Here is a 20168-nt window from a genome sequence, read left to right as displayed (position 1 = left end):
CAAAAAAAAAAAAAAAAAAAAAAAAAAAAAAAGTCGGGTGCGGTGGCTTATGCCTGTAATCCCAGCACTTTGGGAGGCTGAGGCGGGAGGATCACAAGGTCAGGAGTTCGAGACCAGTCTGACCAATGTGATGAAACCCTGTCTCTACTAAAAATACAAAAATTAGCTGGGCATTCGCGGCCTGTAATCCCAGCTACTCAGGAGGCTGAGGCAGGAGAACTGCTTGAACCTGGGAGGAGGAGATTGCAGTGAGCCAAGATTGCGCCATTGCACTCCAGCCTGGGTGACAAAGCGAGACTCCGTCTCAAAAAAAAAAAACTTGTTACTTAGACTTGTCACAGTGTTACTCCCCATGAAATCCTCAGTGCGTAGGGTCCCTTAGACTACCCCTGCTGCTGACCCGCAATCAGGCAATAGCACGTGAAAACTGAGGGTTCCCCAAATCTTGGCGCTCAGACCCCTGACCCAAGCTCAGCCCTGAACTCTGCTGCGACAGGCTTGTGATCATAGATCCTGGTGCGGCCAGGTGCAGTGGCTTACGCCTGTAATCCCAGTACTTTGGGAGAACAAGGCAGGAAGATTGCTTGAGGCCAGGAGTTCAAGACCAGCCTGGGCAATGCGGCAAGACCTTGTCTCTACAAAAAATTTAAAAATAAACTTAACCAGGCATGGTGGCACACACCCATGGTCCCAGTTACTTGGCAGTCTGAGGTGGGAACATCACTTGAGCCCAGATGTTTGAGGCTGCAGTGAACTATGATTGTACCATTACAATCCAGCCTAGGTGACAAAGCAAGAACCTGTCTCTAAAGCCAAAAACACCGGGCGCAGTGGCTCACACCTGTAATCCCAGCACTTTAGGAGGCTGAGGTGGGCGGATTGCCTGAGGTCAAGAGTTCGAGACCAGCTTGACCAACATGATGAAACCCCATCTCTACTAAAAATACAAAAATTAGCTGGGTGTGGTGGCAGGCACCTGTAATTCCAGCTACTCAGGAGGCTGAGGCAGGAGAATTGCTTGAACCTGGGAGGCAGGTGGAGTTTGCAGTGAGCCGAGATTGCGCCACTGCATTCCAGCTTGGGCGGCAAGAGCGAAACTCCATTCCAAAAAACAAACAAAAAGCCAAAAACATAGATCCTGGTGGGTAAGGCAGTAAGACCACCCGGGTGGCAGTGGACAGGAAAGCAGGAGGCAGTTGCATTTTATGTCTCTCCCTTCTGTCCTGTCCAGTGCATCATCCCCAAAGAAACACATGCATTTGTTCATAGTCACTGAGGACAACAAACTGACATTCTCTTTTAATCCTCTGCTTGTTCCCCAATCACACAGAAACACCTGGATTCCTATCTAGCTGACTGCTACGACGCCATTGCTGTTTTTCTCTGTATCCACATTGTTCTCCGGTTCCGTAACATTGCAGCAAAGAGGGATGTTCCTGCCCTGGACAGGTCACTGAATTCTGGTCCTTGATGCCCAGCAGGCCACGAACTCTCTTGGTCTTGCATGACTCTGCCCTGACCTTAGACTCCTGCTGACCTGGTATCATCAACCTTTATTCCCATTCATTTGCTCTGGAGGCAGTACTGCTGCTTTTTGACTCACCTTTCTCCAACCACTGCCCCCCAACCCCCACAACTAGCTGTTGACCATTAAACTGAATGATGCCCCACTCCCTCCCATCCCCCTCCAACATTCCTTGCCGGCTGACCTCTGATTCTGATTAAGCCCACAGGTACTGGGAACAGGTGCTTGCCTTGCTATGGCCACGGTTTGAGCTGATCCTGGAGATGAATGTCCAGAGCGTCCGAAGCACTGACCCCCAGCGCCTAGGGGGGTTGGATACTCGGCCCCACTATGTGAGGGAGGGCAAGGGTAACAAAGGGTTCTTGAAAGGCAGGGCTCTAAGCATCATTGTGGGGGTTGGCCAAGGTCACAGTTGTGTCATGGGCCACGCTATGAGCAGGCATTCTGGGAGGGTGGTAAAACTCATGGTGAGTGGTGCACTGTGGGTAGGAGGGACTGGAGGTAGAGTCACATCACATGGAGGTGGGTTGGCTAAGGAAGTTGGGAGGTTGCGTTGGTTGGGCCAGGAGGTGGGTGTGATTTTCCTTCCCACTCTCCTAGATCACACGCCGCTATGCAGAGTTCTCCTCCGCTCTTGTCAGCATCAACCAGACAATTCCCAATGAACGGACCATGCAGTTGCTGGGACAGCTGCAGGTGAGGGTCGGACAGGAGAGACTTCCCAGCAGCAGGGCTGCTGCCAGTGGGTGGAGTCTGAGGAGGAGCCAGATGGGGCCCAGATGACCTTGCTTTCTGGTGTCACCTCTTCCTCTCTGCCTTTTCAGGTGGAGGTGGAGAATTTTGTCCTCCGAGTGGCAGCTGAATTCTCCTCAAGGAAGGAGCAGCTTGTGTTTCTGATCAACAACTATGACATGATGCTGGGTGTGCTGATGGTAATAGGTGCTCCTTCTCCTTGTCTTCCTACCCAGAAAATTCGGTTTCCCCCGAATTGTTAGCTCTGTGAGGGCAAAGATGATGCCTGTCTTGTTCAGTGTGTTACTCTTGGAGTCTGGCACAGTGTCCAGCTTAGTACAATAAGTGTGGAATGAAGGGGACATCCTGAAGTGAAGGACTGTTTTCCCCAAACTAGACATTTCCCTTTGTCTTCCCTTAGGAGCGGGCTGCAGATGACAGCAAAGAGGTTGAGAGCTTCCAGCAGCTGCTCAATGCTCGGACACAGGTAGGGGTGTGGGGAAAAGGGAAGAGACAGCCTTGTGTGCTGTTTTCAGCTCTGTGAGTGTGTGTGTGTGTGTGTGTGTGTGTGTGTGTGTGTGTGTGTGGAGTGGCATAATGGACCTCAGGTATGCGGAATTAGTGTAACTTGATTCACAACATACTGTCATTATTGGTCTATTTTATTTTATTTTATTTTGTCTTTGTTTTTTTTTTTTTTTTTTTTTTTTTTTTTTGAGGCAGAGCGTTGCTCTGTCACCCAGGCTGGAGTGCAGTGGCAGCATGAACATGGCTCACTGCAGCCTCAACAGCCTGGGCTTAAGTGATCCTTCCACCTTAGCCCCCTGGGTAGCTGGGACCACAGGTGCAAGCCACCATGCCTAGCCAATTTTTTATTTTTAGAATGAATTTTATTTTTTTCTTTATCCATCCTCTCAAGCATTTATCTGTTGTGTTATAAACAATCCGATTACACTCTAAGTTATTTTAAAATGTACAATTAAGTTATAATTGACTATAGTCACCCTGTTGTGCTGTCAAATAGTAGGTCTTATTTATTCTTCCTATTTTTGTTTGTATCCATCAATCATCCCCACCTTCTCCCCAGCCTTCCACTAGCCTTCCCAGCCTCTGGTAGCCATCCCCTTCTACTCTCTTCGTACATGAGTACATGAGTTCAATTGTTTTGATTTTTAGATCCCACAAATAAGTGAGAACACATGACGTTTGTCTTTCTGTGCCTGGCTTATTTCACTTAATATAATGATTTCCAATTCTATGCATGTTGTTGCAAATGACTGAGTCTCATTCTTTTTTATGGCTGAGTAGTACTCCATTGTGTATATGTCCCATGTTTTCTTTACCCATTCATCTGTTGGTGGACACTTAGGTTGCTTCCAAATCTTAGCTATTGTGAACAATACTGCAACAAACAGGGGAGTGCAGATATCTCTTCAGTGTACTGATTTCCTTTCTTTTGGGTATATACCCAGCAGTGGGATTGCTGAATCATATGGTAGCTCTACTTTTAGTTTTTTGAGCAACCTTCAAACTGTTCTCCAAAATGTTTGTACTAATTTACATTCCCACCAACAGTGTATAAGGGTTCCTTTTTCTCCACATCCTTGCCAGCATTGTTATTGCCTGTCTTTTGGATAAAAGCCATTCTGACTGGAGTGAGATGAGATCTCATTGTAGTTTTGATTTGCATTTCTCTGATGATAGTGATGGTGAGCCCCTTTTCATATATGCCTGTTTGCCATTTGTATTCTTTTGAAAAATGTCTATTCAAATCTTTTGCCCATTTTTTTAATAGGATTATTAGACTTTGTCATGTAGAGTTGTTTGAGCCCCTTATATATTCTGGTTATTAATCCCTTGGCAGATGGGATTTGCAAATATTCATTATCTCTTTACTTTATTGTTTCTTTAGTTGCGCAGAAGCTTTTTTTTTTTTTTTTTGAGATGGAGTTTTGCTCTTGTTGTCCAGGCTGGAGTGCAATGGTGCGATCTCAGCTCACTGCAACCTCCGCCTCCCAGGTTCAAGCAATTTTCCTGCCTCAGCCTCCTGAGTAGCTGTGATTACAGGCATGTACCACCACACCTGGCTAATTTTGTATTTTTAGTAGAGATGGGGTTTCACCGTGTTGGTCAGGCTGGTCTCAAACTCCTGACCTCAGGTGATCCGCCCAGCTCCGTCTCCCAAAATGCTGGGATTACAGGAGTGAGCCACCATGCCCAGCTGTGCAGAAGCTTTGTAACTTGACGTGATCCCATTTGGCCATTGTTGCTTTGGTTGCCTGTGCTTGTGGGGTATGGCTCAAGAAATTTTTGCCCAGACCAATGTCTTGGAGATTTTCCCCAGTGTTTTCTTGTAGTAGTTTCATAATTTGGTCTTAGATTTAAGTCTTTAATCCATTTGATTTGGTTTTCATATGTGGCGAGAGATAGGGATATAGTTTCATTCTTCTGTGTAATGGATAGCCGGTTTTCCCAGCACCATTTGTTGAAGAGACTATCTCTCTCTCTCTCTCTCTTTTTTTTTTTTCCAGACAGAGTCTTGCTCTGTCACCTAGGCTGGAGTGCAGTGGTGCAGTATTGGCTCACTGCAACCTCTGCTTCCTTGGTTCAAGTGATTCTCCTGCCTCAGCCTCCTGAATAGTTGGGATTACTGATGCCTGCCACCACGCCGGGCTAGTTTTTGTATTTTTAGTAGAGACAGGATTTCACCTTGTTGGCCAAGCTTGTCTTGAACGCCTGACTTCAAGTGATCCTCCCACCTTGGCCTCCCAAGTGCTAGGATTACAGGCGTGAGCCACTGTGCCTGACCAAGAGACTATCTTTTGCCCAGTGTATGTTCTTGGCACTTTTATCAAAAATGAGTTTACTGTAGGTGTGTGCCAGCTAATTTTTTAATTTTGTAAAGACAGTGTCTCGCCATGTTGCCTGGGCTGGTCTTGAATTACTGCCCTCAAGTGAAAAATCTTATGATTCTTTTTTTTTTTTTTTTTTTTTAAGAGACGGACTCTCGCTCTGTCTCCCACACTGGAGTGCAGCGATACGATCTCAGCTCACTGCAACCTCCACCTCCCCGGTTAAGTGATTCTCCTGCCTCGGCCTCTGAGTAGCTGGGACTACAGGCGCGTGCCACCATGCCCAGCTAATTTTTGTATTTTTAGTAGAGATGGGGTTTCACCACGTTGGCCAGGCTGGTCTTAAAACTCCTGACCTCAGGTGATTCACCCGTCTCAGCCTCCCAAAGTGCTGGGATTACAGGCATGAGCCACTGTACCCGGCCCAGATTCTGTTTTTAATGACACTGAAAAACAGAATGAATTTTTGTTTTGGCATATATATAGCTCTACTTTTAAAAGCAAGAACACACACAAAAAAGGGGGAAAAAAGCAATAACACAATAAATGCAACATTTAGATCAACGAGTACCTGTGCACGAGAAGCACAGGGATGGTTTCAGTAGGATTTCATAGTTTAATGGTGACTTTTGCCAAGCTGCTATTTCTTGGATTGTGTGGTGTGTTCGTGAGTGTTTATATCATTAAAAAACAAAACAGCCACTGCACTGGGTTGTTTTATTTTTTAATGATATAAACACTGATGAGACAAGGCAAGAAAACAGCAAGGCAAAAAAAAAAAAAAAAAGCCAGGCATGGTGGTGTGCACCTGTAGTTCTAGCTATTTGGGAGACAAAGGCGAGAGGAGCACTTGAAATCCAGGAGTTCGAGGTTACAGCGAGCTATGATCATGCCATTGCAGTGTACCCTTGGCAACAGAGCAAGACCCTGTCTCAAACAGCAAAACAAAACAAAAAACCCCAGAATCATAGGATTTTTTTCATGCATAATTTTTCTAATATTGCCATGTTATTGCATATGGCAATAGCTCATTCCTTTTCACTGCCATATATGACTTGTGTGATTAAACATATTCTATAAATGGATTGTTTCCAGTTTCTTGCTTCTGTGAGCATTGTTTTATGAATAATCATGTCTTTTAGCACACGTAGATATTGATTATCTTCATCAAAAGTTTCTCTTGGGTATAAACCTAGGACAGTAGTCTTGCTGCTTATAAGATATGCAGTATTAGTCTTTATGAGACAATGGTAAGTTGTTTTCCTAAGTAGTTCCTTCTCACCAGCAATATTTAAGAATTCCTACTGAGCCACATTTTCTCCACCATGTGGTATTATCAGATCTTTGCCATTTTTTTTCTTTTTTTTTTAGAGACCAAGGATGCTGCTAAAGATGCTCGGGATCAGAAATGTTTCAGATTTTGATTTTTTTTGGATTTTGGATTACTTGCATTATTTTTACTGGTTAGCATCTGTAGTCTGAAAATCTGAAACCTGAAATGCTCCAAAGAGCATTACCTTTGAGCATCATGTTGATACTCAAAAACTTCCGGATTTTGGAGCATTCTGGATTTCAGATTATTGGATTAGGTATACTCAACCTGTATTTCAGTGGGTCTTTATTTGTAATTTCCTGATTACTAATAACATTGAGCATCATTTCAAGTGTTTAGTAACTATATGTAGGGGTTCAGTCAGGCTGGTGGGAAAAATATTAGTTACGATAGCCACAAACCCTCTTGGAAGGCCTAAGAGTTTGCATTAACTTCGGTAATAGATATGGTTGAAGGCGACCTGATCTTTACCTTTAGTTAAATAAATTAGAGTAATAACAAAGGAATGTGGGGAAGTTATCTAGCTAGCTTGTTTACTCATGTGGTCTTAAGACTAACCGTTGATGTACCGCAGGTGCTTAACTGCTTTCTATTCAGGAAGTCCACAATGTCAGTTACCCTGTAGTGGTGTTGACTCAAGTCTTTGTCAATTAATCTTTACTGAATAAATGCGAGTCTCACTAGCTGGTCAGGGCCGCCATTGCAACTGTTTACAGTACTCTCCAGGGAGTCTGTAAACAGCCTGGACACACTCAGCTGGACTGGCAGAGTATCTGTGTGTCAGTGTACCTCATTCATCCGTCGCCGAGTCAGGGGTCTGCAAGGGACAGACTCCCCGAAGCTGGTGCCCTGTGTGAGGAGTGTCACCACAACTATACAATTTTTTTTTTTTCTGTAAAATGGCTGTCATAGCATTTGACCTTTTAAAAATCGGGTTGTGGCTGGGCAGGGTGTACACCTGTAATCCCAGCACTTTGGGAAGCTGAGGCGGATGGATCAGTTGAGGCCAGTAATTCAAGACCAGCCTGGCCAGTATGGCAGAACCCTGTCTCTACTAGAAGTACAAAAATTAACCAGGCATGGCGGCGCATGCCTGTAGCCCCAGCTCCTCAGGGGCGCTGAACCTGGGAGGTGGAGGTTGCTGGGAGGCAGAGGTTGCAGTGAGCCAAGATTATGCCACTGCACTCCAGCCTCAGTTACAGAGTGTGACTCTCAAAAAATAAAGAAAAAAATAAGTCTGCTAGTATTTTTTATTTATAAGAGTTCTTTGTATCATCTACATACTAATCTTGTTGATTATACATAGGTTACAGATTATCTTTTAGTATGTCTTTTTAGTTTTTGTTTTGTTTTTTTTTTTTTTTTTTGTGAGATGAGGGTCTTTCTATGTTGCCCAGGCTCCTGGGCTTAAGAGATCCTTGCACCTTTTTTTTTTTTTTTGAGACAGAGTCTGGCTCTGTCCCCCAGGCTGGAGTGCATGGCCCCATCTCGGCTCACTGCAAGCTCCGCCTCCCGGGTTCACGCCATTCTCCTGCCTCAGCCTCCCGAGTAGCTGGGACTACAGGCGCCCGCCACCACGCCCTGCTAATTTTTTTGTATTTTTAGTAGAGACTGGGTTTCACTATGTTGGCCAGGATGGTCTCGAACTCCTGACCTCGTGATCCGCCCACCTCGGCCTCCCAAAGTGCTAGGGTTACAGACTGGAGCCACCGCGCCTGGCCTTTTTTTTTTTTTTTTTTTTTTTTTTTTTTGAGACGGAGTTTCACTCTTGTTGCTCAGGCTGGAGTGCAATGGCGTGATCTCAGCTCACTGCAGCCTCCGCCTCCCGGGTTCAAGCAGTTATCCTTTTTCAGCCTCCTGAGTAGCTGGGATTACAGACGTGTGCTACCACGCCCGGCTAATTTTTGTATATTTAGTAGAGATGGGTTTTGCCATGTTGGCCAGGCCAGTCTTGAACTCCTGACCTCAGGTGATCCATCCGCTTCAGCCTCCCAAAGTGCTGGGATTACAGGCATGAGCCACCGCGTCCAGCCTTTGTTTTTTTAATGTTGCTTTTTGATGAAAGAAATTGGTAATTTTAATATGATTGAATTTATCTGTCCTTCATTTTAATGTCTTTGTTTTTAGTAACAGTCTTGCTCTGTCACCCAAGCTGGAATGCAGTAGTGTGATCATAGCTCACTGTAGCCTCAACCTCCTGGGCTCAGGCAACCCTCCTGCCTCAGCCTCCCAAGTAACTGGGACTACAGGTGTGTGCCACATGCCCAGCTAATTTTTGTTGTTATTGTTGTTTTGTAGAGACAGAGTCTCACTATGTTGCCCAGGCTGGTCTCAAACTCCTGGCCTCAAGTGATCCTCCCACGTCAGCCTCCCAAAGGGCTGGGCTTAAACAGCCACCATCTACCATGCCTAGCTATTTTTGTCCTCTTTAAGAAATTCCTGGGCTGGGCGTGGTGGCTCACGCCTGTAATCACAGTACTTTGGGAGGCCGAGGCGGGTGGATTACAAGGTCAAGGGATGGAGACCATCCTGGCCAACATGGTGAAACCCCGTCTCTACTAAAAATACAAAAAAATTAGTTGGACGTGGTGATGCGCACCTGTAGTCCCAGCTACTCATGAGGCTGAGGCAGGAGAATCACTTGAACCAGGGAGGTAGAGGATGCAGTGAGCCAAGATCGTGCCACTGCACTCCAGACTGATGATAGAGTGAGATTCCGTTAAAAAAAAAAAAAAAAATTCCTTATTACTCCAAGGCCAGAAAAATATTATGCTACATTTTCTTCTTAATATTGTAGAATTTTGGCCAGGTGCAGTGGCTAAAGCCTATAATCCCAGCACTTTGGGAGGCCAAGGCAGGAAGATTGCTTGAAGCCAGGAGTTCGAGACCAGCCTAGGCAGTATAGTGAGACCTCATCTCTACAAAAAATTTAAAAAGTATATTAGCCAAGCATAGTGGCACACACCTGTAGTTTCTGCTACTCAGGTAGCTGAGGTGGGAGGATCACTTGAGCCTGGGAGGTCAAGGCTGCAGTGAGCCCTGTTTGCGCTGCTGCACTCCAGCCTGGGCAACAGAGTGAGACCCTATCTCAAAAAAAACAATAAAATTAAAGAATAAACAAATAAATATATATATATATATAATTTTTTTGTTACCTTTAAGTCTGAAATTTACTTGGAATTAATTTTTGTGTATGATGTGAGGTAGGGATCTATTTAATTTTTTTATGTGGATGATTGGCCCAGAACCATTTATAGAAAATATTTTTCTTTCCTTTTTTTGAGACAGAGTCTCACTCTGTCACCCAGGCTGGAGTGCAGGGCCACAATCTCAGCTCACTGCAACCTCTGCCTCCTGGGTTCAAGTGATTCTCCTGCCTCAGCCTCCTGAGTAGCTAGGATTACAGGCATGTGCCACCACACCCAGCTAATTTTTGTATTTTTACTAGAGATGGGGTTTCACCATGTTGGCTAGGCTGGTCTCAAAAAGTTTTCACATTTTAAAAAGTCTTTAAGGATTTTGATTAGAATTACATTGTCTATAGATTAATTTGGAAGAATTGATACTTTATAATATTGAAACTTCCTATCCATGATCATGATCATGGGCTCCCTATACTTTTTTTTTTTTGAGACAGGTTTTGCTCTGTCACTCAGGTTGGAGTGCAGTGGCACAATCATAGCTCACTGCAGCCCTGAACTCCTGGGTCCAAGTGCTTCTCCTGTCTCAGCCTCCCGAGTAGCTAGGACTAGAGGCACACAGCACCACACTTGGCTTTTTTTTTTTTCTGTAGAGAATACAAAATTTAAAAATTTAATTTTTTGTAGTGTCTCACTAAGCTGGGATTACAGATGTGAGCCACTCCACCTGGCCTCCTTCTCCAATTTTTAAGAAAGTCTTTTAATGTCTTTTGATAACCTTTTTAAATTTTCAGCACAAAGACACTGTAAGTCGTTTGCCATATTTTTAGGTGGGTATAATACGTATGTTTAGTCCCACTAGGAATAAATAAATCTTTTCTAATCTTTTGTCTTTAACGTCTTATGTTTTTGATTTCTTATTCTACTGGCTAACACTCCTAGGATGATGTTTAGAAGTTGAATAGAAAGGTGATAGTGAGAACCCTTTTCCTATTCCTGATTTTGAAAGAATTGTTGCTGGCGCTGTGGCTCATGCCTGTAATCCCAGCACTTTGGGATGCTGAGATGGGAGAATCTCTTGAGCCCAGGAGTTTGAGGGGATCTTTGAGACTCCATTTCTTTTCTTTTTTTTTTTTTTTTTGAGACAGAGTCTCCCTCTGTCACCCAGGCTGGAGTGGTGCAGTGGTGCGATCTCAGCTCACTGCAAACTCCGCCTCCCAGGTTCATGCCATTCTTCTGCCTCAGCCTCCCGAGTAGCTGGGACTACAGGTGCCCAGCACCATGCCCGGCTAATTTTTTGTATTTTTAGTAGAGACGGGGGGTTTCACCGTGTTAGCCAGGATGGTCTTGATCTGACCTTGTGATCTGCCCGCCTTGGCCTCCCAAAGTGCTGGGATTACAGGTGTGAGCCACCATGCCCGGCTAAGACCCCATTTCTTTAAAACACAAAAAAATAGCTAGGCATAGTGGCATGCACCTGTAGTTCTAGCTGCTTGGGAGGCTGAGGCGGGATCATTGCAGGAGATTAAGGCACCCACAAAGATGCACTTAAACCAGTTGTTCTGCTGAGAGCAGCTGGGATTTGTCACTGGATTTGCCAGGTATAGAGACTCGCCAGCTGCCATCAATGCTTCTGGTCCTTTTTGGTCAGCCGCTGCTTCATATTACGTAGGAAAGATTGTTAAAGCCCATTGCACTGTTTCCCTCTGGTCACTCCTCTGCTATCAAGGTGTTCTCTTTTGCGTAATAGAAAGCTTAAAGTTCATCTAAGTCCAGACCAGTACTCCTATAGGAATATAATGCATGCCACAAATGTGAGCCACTTAAATAATTTTAAATTTTCTAGAAGCTGCATTAAAAACTAAGGAGAAACAAATGTGAGCCACTTAAATAATTTTAAATTTTCTAGAAGCTACATTGAAAAGGAGAAACAAATGTGAGCCACTTAAATAATTTTAAATTTTCTAGAAGCTACATTAAAAAGTAAGGAGAAACAGATGAAATAATTTTTTAAACCACTAGATCCAAAATATTATTTCAACATATAATCAATAAAAAATAGTACTGAGGCCAGCACGGTGGCTCACACCTGTAATCCCAGCACAGGCCAAGGCAGGGAGGATTGCTTGAGTCCAGGAGTTTGAGACCAGCCTGGACAACATGGTGAAACCCCATCTCTACAAAAAATAAAAAAAAATGACTGGGGCGTGTTGGCACATGCCTGTTAGTCCCAGCTACTCAGGAGGCTGAGGTGGGATAGTCACTGAGCCAGGAAAGTTGAGGTTGTAGTGAGCTGTGATTGTGCCACTGCACTCCAGCCTGGGTGACAGAGCAAGACCCTGTTTCCGAAAAAAAAAAAGAAAAAAAGGATATACTTAAAATTTATTCCAATATGAAGTCTTCAAAATCAGGTGTATATATCATGCTTACAACACATTATATAATTTATGGCTCCTTCCTAGCAGGGGTCATCACTGTTCAACTTTTCTTTTTTTTTCTTGAGATGGAGTCTCGCTTTGTCACCCAGGCTGGAGTGCAGTGGCGCTCTGCCTCCCGGGTTCACGCCATTCTCCTGCCTCAGCCTCTCTGAGTAGCTGGGACTACAGGCGCCTGCCACCACACCCGGCTAATTTTTTTGTATTTTTAGTAGAGACGGGGTTTCACTGTGGTCTCGATCTCCTGACCTTGTGATTCGCCTGCCTCGGCCTCCCAAAGTGCTGGGATTACAAGCGTGAGCCACCGCGCCCGGCCTGTTAGTTCAACTTTTCTTTGGCAAGTCTACTCCATGTGCCCCACCGTACACTGCTACATTGTTGTTTGTATATGTGTGTGTGAGACTGCATTTAGGCAACTGTAATAGGTTGAATTTGGTTATTTAATCTCTGTCCAAAATCACATCACAAAGATGCCTTGATTATAGAAAGATCCTTCCTTGCAGCATATTATTTGACACCCTCAGTGGATATAAGTGAATATTTTGAGGGAAGAATAGAAAAGATACAATTATTTTATATATATATTTGTTTATTTATTTATTTATTTTTTGAGACAAGTTGCTGCTCTGTCACTCAGGCTGGAGTGCAGTGACATGATCTTGGCTCACTGCAATCTCCGCCTCCCGGTTCAAGCGATTCTTCTGCCTCAGCCTCCCTTAGTAGCTGAGATTACAGGCATAGGCATGCACCACCACACCTGGCTAATTTTTGTATTAATAATTTATTTTTAAATGGAATAATAATTTCGCTTTCTTCTTACCAGATCTTATTGTCTGGGTTGTTTGTTTTTATGAGTTTTTTTGTTTGAATCTCCCTTTTACATTAAACAAAAATTAACATTTTATTATGGGAAATTTCAATATGCTATTAGAAAAGCATAGTGAACCCCCAGACATCATCAGTGATATGCAGTGTATAACAGTTCACGGACAGTTTTGTTTCATCTATACCAACACCTATTGCTTATCCTCCTTCTGTGTCCCCCAGTTACTTTGAATTAAATCTTATACATTATTATCACTTCATCTGTATCAGAATGTTTTTATTTTTTATTAAGAAAATTATTTTTGAGATAGGGCCTTGCTGTAGTGCCCAGGCTGGAGTGCAATAGCATGATATAGCTCCCTGCAGCCTCGAACTCCTGGGCTCAAATGATCCTTCCACCTCAGCCTCCTAAGTAACTGGGACTACAGGTGTGTGCCACCACACCTGGTAACAGAATGGTTTTAAAAACTACAATATATTATCACACTTAAAAAAATTATCTTATTTAAAATAACTATTCAGATTTCCCCAGTTATTTCATAAATGATTTTTTTTTTTTTTTTTTGAGACAGAGTTTCACTCTTGTTGCCCCCAGGCTGGAGTGCAATGGCCTGATCTTGGCACACTGTAACATCTGCCTCCTGGGTTCAAGCAGTTCTCCTGCCTCAGTCTCCCGAGTAGCTGGGATTATAGCCACCCACCACCAGGCCCAGCTAATTTTTGTATTTTTAGTAGAGACAAGATTTCACCATGTTGGCCAGGCTGGTCTCAAACTCTTGACCTCAGGTGATCTACCCGCCTCAGCCTCCCAAAATACTGGGATTACAGGCATGAGCCACTGCGCCTGGCCTTCATAAATGATTTTTATGGTTCAAATCAAGATCCATATAAAGTCTATATATGTGTCTTTTTTTAATCTATAGGTTTCCCTTCCATCGTAACCCCCTCTCCTCTGCAATTTATTTGTGGAAGAAACTGAGTTATTGAGTCATTTGTCATCTAGAATGATGTACAGTTCAGATTTTGCTGACTGCATTCCATGGTGTGGCCAAACTTCCTCTGTCTGCTGTATTTCTCATAAATGTGTAATTAGATGGAAAGGCTTGATCAGATTTAAATTAGTTTTTCTTTTTTCTACAGGGATGTTTGAGAGGTAGTGGTACGTATTTCCATCAGGAAGCGCATAATGTCTTCTTGGCTCTCTTTGTGATGTTAGTAGCCATCAATTTCAGTGCCTAGATACGTTAATTATATTTCTGTATCTCCTACTATCTCAAAATTTTCCATCTTCTGTCTGTGCTACATTCTGAGTCCTTTCTTCAGTTATAAATTCTAGTTTATTGTATAATTCTTGTTAATCTGTTGACTTTCTAGAACTGGCTTTTCATATCTAAAAAAATTTCCTTTTTTCAAGTCTGTTCATTCCTAACAGTTCTTACTAATTGGTCATTTTTACATCCTTAACTTTTTTTTTTTTTTTTTTTTTTTTTGAGACAGAGTCTTGCTCTATCGTCCAGGCTGGAGTGCAGTGGCATGATCTCGGCTCACTGCAACCTCCACTTCCCAAGTTCAAGCGATTCTCTTGCCTCAGTCTCCTGAGTAGCTGGGATTATAGGCATCCACTACCATGCCCAGCTAATTTTTGTATTTTTAGTAGAGACGGGGTTTCATCTTGTTGGCCAGGCTGGTCTTGAACTCCTGACCCCAGGTGATCTGCCCGCCTCAGCCTCCCAAAGTGCTGGGATTACAGGTGTGAGCCATTGTGCCTGGCCAATCCTTAACTTTAGACATTGCACACAGTACAACTGCTATCCGTATTGGATAGTTCTAAGGTCAGCAGCTATTGCTTATTGTGTCTACTGACTCTCTTGGTAGCTGCCCTTCTTTTGTGTCTAGTGATCTTTGAGTTCATTGCTTGATCTTAACCAGGGGAACTGTATGAGCCAAAATTAGGATTGAGGATATTTTTCTCCATAGAGGATTTTCCTTAACTTTTGCAGCAGCTGAAAGATGCCATTCACATGGATCTACATTAGTCATGATGCCAGAAGTGGGCAAATCTGCTGACACCAGGACACCTGTGTATATGTGTTTGTGTCTTTCCAGGAATTCATTGAAGAGTTGCTGTCTCCCCCTTTTGGGGGTTTAGTGGCATTTGTGAAGGAGGCTGAGGCTTTGATCGAGCGTGGACAGGCTGAGCGACTTCGAGGGGAAGAAGGTATGAGGAAAATATGGTAATGATGGGATCAGTGGTAAGGGAAGTGGAAAAGAAAAATGAAAGGATGCAGATTACATGGTGGGGGAATAGAGTATGAAAGACGGGATTGAGAGAATACCAGAAAAGAGGGTTTGATGGTAAGGATGGCTATACCTTGGGGAGAACTTGGTGGAGTTGAAGATCAGCCAGATCCCTCTCTGACACTCTGTTTCCTCCTGCTATTAGCCCGGGTAACTCAGCTGATCCGTGGCTTTGGTAGTTCCTGGAAATCATCAGTGGAATCTCTGAGTCAGGATGTAATGCGGAGTTTCACCAACTTCAGAAATGGCACCAGTATCATTCAGGTGACCTGCAAGTCCCAGCCCCCACTCAGATCACCCATCATTAATTATCTTCCTCCATCTTTTTGCTGGGCTCAGCATCATCTAAGTGACCCTTGGTCTTCAGTTACTAGCTGTGCCCAAAGTTCTGTATGAGCCCTAACCTAATTCTTTTTTTTTTTTTTTTTTTTTGAGACAGAATCTAGCTCTGTTGTCCAGGCTGGAGTGCAGTGGCACAGTCTCAGCTCACTGCAACCTCCGCCTCCCAGGTTCAAGTGATTTTCCTGCCTCAGCCTCCCAAGTAGCTGGGATTACAGGCACCTGCCACCACACCCAGCTAATTTTTGTATTTTTAGTAGAGATGGGGTTTCACTGTGTTGGCCAGGCTGGTCTCGAATTCCTGACCTCGTGATCTGCCCGCCATGGCGTCTCACAGTGCTGGGATTACAAGTGTGAGCCACTGCGCCGGGCTGCCTAACCTGATTCTTAATCATCACTATTAGCACCATTTTACAGTTTGATCCCTCAATGACTTTCTTTGACCAGGGAGCGCTGACCCAGCTGATCCAGCTCTATCATCGCTTCCACCGGGTGCTGTCCCAGCCGCAGCTCCGAGCCCTCCCTGCCCGGGCTGAGCTCATCAACATTCACCACCTTATGGTGGAGCTCAAGAAGCATAAGCCCAACTTCTGATGTGCCGGAAACTGCCCTGAGATCTGCCAGTCATCTCCATGGACTTCTGCACCCCATTCCATACCCTTCTTCACGTGGGGTCCCCCTTCCAGTTTTCCCCTTGCTTTCCAGGCCCTTGACATGGCTTACCTGCCTTCACTCCCAGCACCTTGCCCAACGGGATAAGCTGGATCCCCCTTGGCCTTCTGAGTCTCCCAGTGTCTTCAGGTTTCCCAAGACCACTTCCCTGTGGGCTTCCAAAATGGCCTTTATCATTTCTCCAGTCTGTCACCCTCTTTTCCTGCTCCCATACACCCAAGGCTTGTTTCTTCCCCTGTAAAAACCTTCACTGCCTCAATCTCTGGTTCACTCAACTAGTCACCATGTCCTGAGGCATGAAGCCTCAGCTCTTGGAATTGCTGGCAAGGGGTGATTGCCTCTAAGTCATTGTGTTTTTCAAAGTGATTTCTGTAGCTTTTTGACCTAAGATCTCAGCAATTTGAACACTAACCCCTCCACTCCTGGCTCAAGAATTACTCCGAAGTCAGTCTGCAGAAAATAAATATTTAATATGACATGACACTTCTCCCGTTTCCTTTCTCCTTCCTCCTGAAGGTTTTCAGGTGGCCCCATCTCTAGAGTGACCTTTCCTTTCTGACTACTTCCTGGGTTTACATCCCTTCTGGTGGGTGTAATCTCTAACCTCTAGCTACTTCCAGGCCATTGGAAGAAGGTGGCCCCTGGCTAAAATAGATGCTGCAAAGGCTGAGAACCAGGCCGTGCAGCCCCAGACACTGTCCCGAGGGCTCCCTTGGGACAAGCCCAGGCTGACTCTGGAATCCCTCCTCCGTAGCAGCTCCGTAGCTCCTCTGGTTGTGGCTGTGACAGCCCCTTTCGGGGGCTGCAGCACCCAACCCACACCCACACCGCTGGGGCAGGGGCAGACCAGGAGAAATTCATACCATCCATTTCTGTTTGACTTGGAGCCTTCCTGCTGTCCTCGCCTATACGCCTCGTTTGAACTTAGGCTCTAGGCTGGAGAGAGACGGGGACCCCTTTAAGGCCTAAGAGGAGAGGCGCAGTTAAGGAAAAATGGTAATTTGGGGATGTTTCCTGTGTCCTCCACCCCCACGGCCTAAACATTCCCTCCCCAGGTCCCTGGAGAGTGGTGGAAAGAAAGCGGTTACTCCCCGCTTAGGCCCTTCGGATGCAGGTCTAGCTCGCTGGCAACGGGAGGTGTCCTGAGTGGGTCTGTGACTGCCGAGCACACCCGCCACGGAGCGGAGTCTGCTGCTTCCTGAGGCTGAGAGGGGATCCGGCTCCGGGCTCTCCTAATTGGCGGACGCGGCGGGGCGGCGTGGTAAAGCAGAGCGGAGCGGGATCTCAGCTCTCGCCTTTTCAGGGTTCCGCCCCATATCCGAGAGCCGCTCTCTAATTGGCTTGGGAAACCGTATCTCAGCGCTTTGGCCTAGCGACTTTGAACCTGTTTGCGCCTGAGACCGAAGTGCAGAAGAGGGCGAGCACAGGAGAGGCGTGGTGAATCAGCGATTCCTGATTGGCCAGGCATGCCTTGAGGGCGGGGCCAGAACTGCGTCCTTAACTCACCTCGCCCTTGTCCAGCTCACCGCCTCCGCGTTGTTCCGGGTTTACCCCACCAGGCTCGCTGCGCTATGCGTTCCCTCACGCCTGCCGGATGCCAGGCGGCGGTGTGCCAGGCTCTGAGGGGCCGCGAGCTCACCCTAGACGCCGGCCCCGGGAATCCTCTGCTCCTCCACTTTCCCTTCCCGCTACTGGTTTCTTGCCCACCCACTTCTAGGTGTCACTCTTGGGGCATCCAGATGTTCTGGCATTTGACCTGACTCCAGCCTCAGCGCGAGGACGGGAGAAGGGCCAAGGGTATGAGATTTGGGACAGGAGAGGCATTGGCTACTCTGACAAAGAGCGTGGATTCCCAAAGAAAGGGTCCCTAGATACCCCGCAGGGGAGACTGTCGAGACAGGCGACTTTAGCCAACTAATGCTCGCACGCGGGGAGGGCTGTGCAGGCAGGCACCACGGTTCTTCACAGCCTTCATTCTTTCCTTCCCCTGTCCGTCGCAGAACCCAAATCCTCAGAGCTGACTGAGAAGCGCGTGTTGTTGCAGAAGTCACTGAGGGGCAGACCTGGAACGTGAGCCGTGAGGCGAAGGGACAGCTCTGGAGACTCCTGATTCCGGAACCCAGTGGGCATTCAAGTGATACTGGAGCACGCAGTTTTCGGGGACATTAAGCTCGCCCCAGGGGTCCACAGGAACCCTGTGACCCAATGGTCTCTCTGGACAGGATGATCCAGAACAGACGATGAAGAGACAGAATAGCGTGAAAGAGAGCGGCGATACCTATACTGACCTCCAGAGGGCAGCATGATCAAGGGAAGGAGCTGTTCTCGCTCCGCTCAAACCCCCGCGCAGCCTCTGCGGCTTACTCTTGCTTCGGAAGGCGGCGAGTTGCGGAAGGTCTTTTTCTTCAGCCCCCAAATCCTCTGCTCTGTGGCTTAAGATTCCCGGGCTTAAACCCATAACTGCTAGGGTCATCACTCCTCAAACTTCTCCCTCACTTGTTTTGCTGATGAGGACACAGGGGCCTCACAGACTCAGAAGCATCTGGAATCATTTCGAAGGACAGAACTGTGTCAATATCCTCTTTCCTCCTGCTAATCTCTGAGAACAGTCTCTGTATATGGCACAGGGGTCCCTAGTGTCATATAGAAGGACTTGGAGATGTCCTCATGGGCTGTAACGGCCCCTCGTGCTATTCCTTTAAAGAAATATCATTTCCCCTTATTTCTCTACCTTTGTGCCCTCACCTCGCCCTGAATTGTTTCTTAAACTGGGCTTTCTGGGAAACATTTACTTTGTGTTCAACAGCAAAGTCTCGGCATAAGGCGAGGGCGGCAGGGGGCGGGGGGCGGGCGTTTGCTTGCTTTGGCATTAATTTCAGAGCTGCTGAACGTGGACAAAAGAGAGAAGAAACATCCTTCTTTCTTCCATTCCTGTAAATATGGACCCACCTACCCTCCACTTAAGATGGGTGGCTTTTCTGATTTTAAGATATCAGGCAGCCGGGCGAGGTGGCTGACACCTGGGATCCCAGAACTTTGGGAGGCCGAGGCGGGAAGATCCCTTGAGGTCAGGAGTTCTAGACCAGCCTGGCCAACATGGCGAAAACCCATCGCTACTAAAAATACAAAAATTAGCCTGGCATGGTGGTACCTGCCTATAATCCCAGCTACTAGGGTGGCTGAGTCAGGATAATCGTTTGAACCTGGGAGGCGGAGGTTGTAATGAGCCGAGATGGCCACTGCACTCCAGCCTGGGTGACAGTGAGACTGTCTCAAAAAAAATAAATAAATAAAAATAAAAAGATATAAATTGGCTGGGCTTTAAAATAAAGTAGTCAGAGGCCCAGGGTGGTGACTCATGCCTGTAATCCCTTTGGAAGGCAGAGGCCAGAGGATCTTGAGCGCAGGAGTTTGAGACTAGCCTGGGCAACACAGGGAGACCCATCTCTACAAAAAAAAAAAAAAAAAGCAAAAAGCCAAGCATGGTGGCCCATGCCTGTGGTCCCAGCTACTTGCTGGGCTGAGGCAGGAGGATTGCTTGAGAACAGAACTTAGAGATTGCAGTGAGCTATGATTGCACTACTGCACTCCAGCCTAGGTGACAGAGTGAGACCCTATCTCTTTTTAAAAAATTAAAAAACAATGTAGATTTAGTGTGAAGATTCAAGGAAAGAAAGAGAAAGCAACAAAACTTTAAGGAGAGGAGAATCAAAATTGGCTGACTTCATCCTGGACATAATGGACACAGCTATTCGTGTTACGTACTAGCGTTAACAAAGTGTTTTCAGAAGCAGTTGTCATTAAACCAACATATTTATTGAAGCTCTGGTCTGTGTTCTGTGATAGGCACTGTGGATTCAGCGGAGACTAATCAAAGTCCTTGATCTCAGAGAGCACATATTTCATCTAATTGAATTCACATACCAGCCTTATGAGGAGGTGTTCTTCCTGTTTCAGGTAATAAGCTTGAATTTCAAATAGTGAGCTCAAAACCATATAGGCACTCAGTGGCTGAAC

At 45.7% G+C, this 20168-nt stretch overlaps 1 protein-coding gene across 1 annotated transcript in view; it reads left to right on the top strand.

The window, feature by feature from the left end:
- Positions 1-16637, top strand: part of VPS52 (VPS52 subunit of GARP complex) — a 22433-nt gene extending 5796 nt beyond the window's left edge. Inside the window, exons 13-20 of the mRNA XM_032140546.2 lie at positions 1331-1449; positions 1734-1857; positions 2126-2221; positions 2350-2457; positions 2679-2744; positions 14949-15060; positions 15286-15404; positions 15927-16637. Of these exons, the coding sequence (XP_031996437.1) occupies positions 1331-1449; positions 1734-1857; positions 2126-2221; positions 2350-2457; positions 2679-2744; positions 14949-15060; positions 15286-15404; positions 15927-16073 (891 nt within the window). The 3' untranslated portion in view covers positions 16074-16637. The remainder of the gene's footprint in view (positions 1-1330; positions 1450-1733; positions 1858-2125; positions 2222-2349; positions 2458-2678; positions 2745-14948; positions 15061-15285; positions 15405-15926) is intronic.
- Positions 16638-20168: the final 3531 nt, after the last annotated feature.

This window comes from Hylobates moloch, unplaced genomic scaffold, assembly GCF_009828535.3.
Source record: "Hylobates moloch isolate HMO894 unplaced genomic scaffold, HMol_V3 SCAFFOLD_20, whole genome shotgun sequence".
NCBI classification, from domain to species: Eukaryota; Metazoa; Chordata; class Mammalia; order Primates; family Hylobatidae; genus Hylobates; species Hylobates moloch.
The sequence above is the reverse complement of the archived record's forward strand: the minus strand, read 5'-3'. Positions and strand labels throughout refer to the sequence as shown.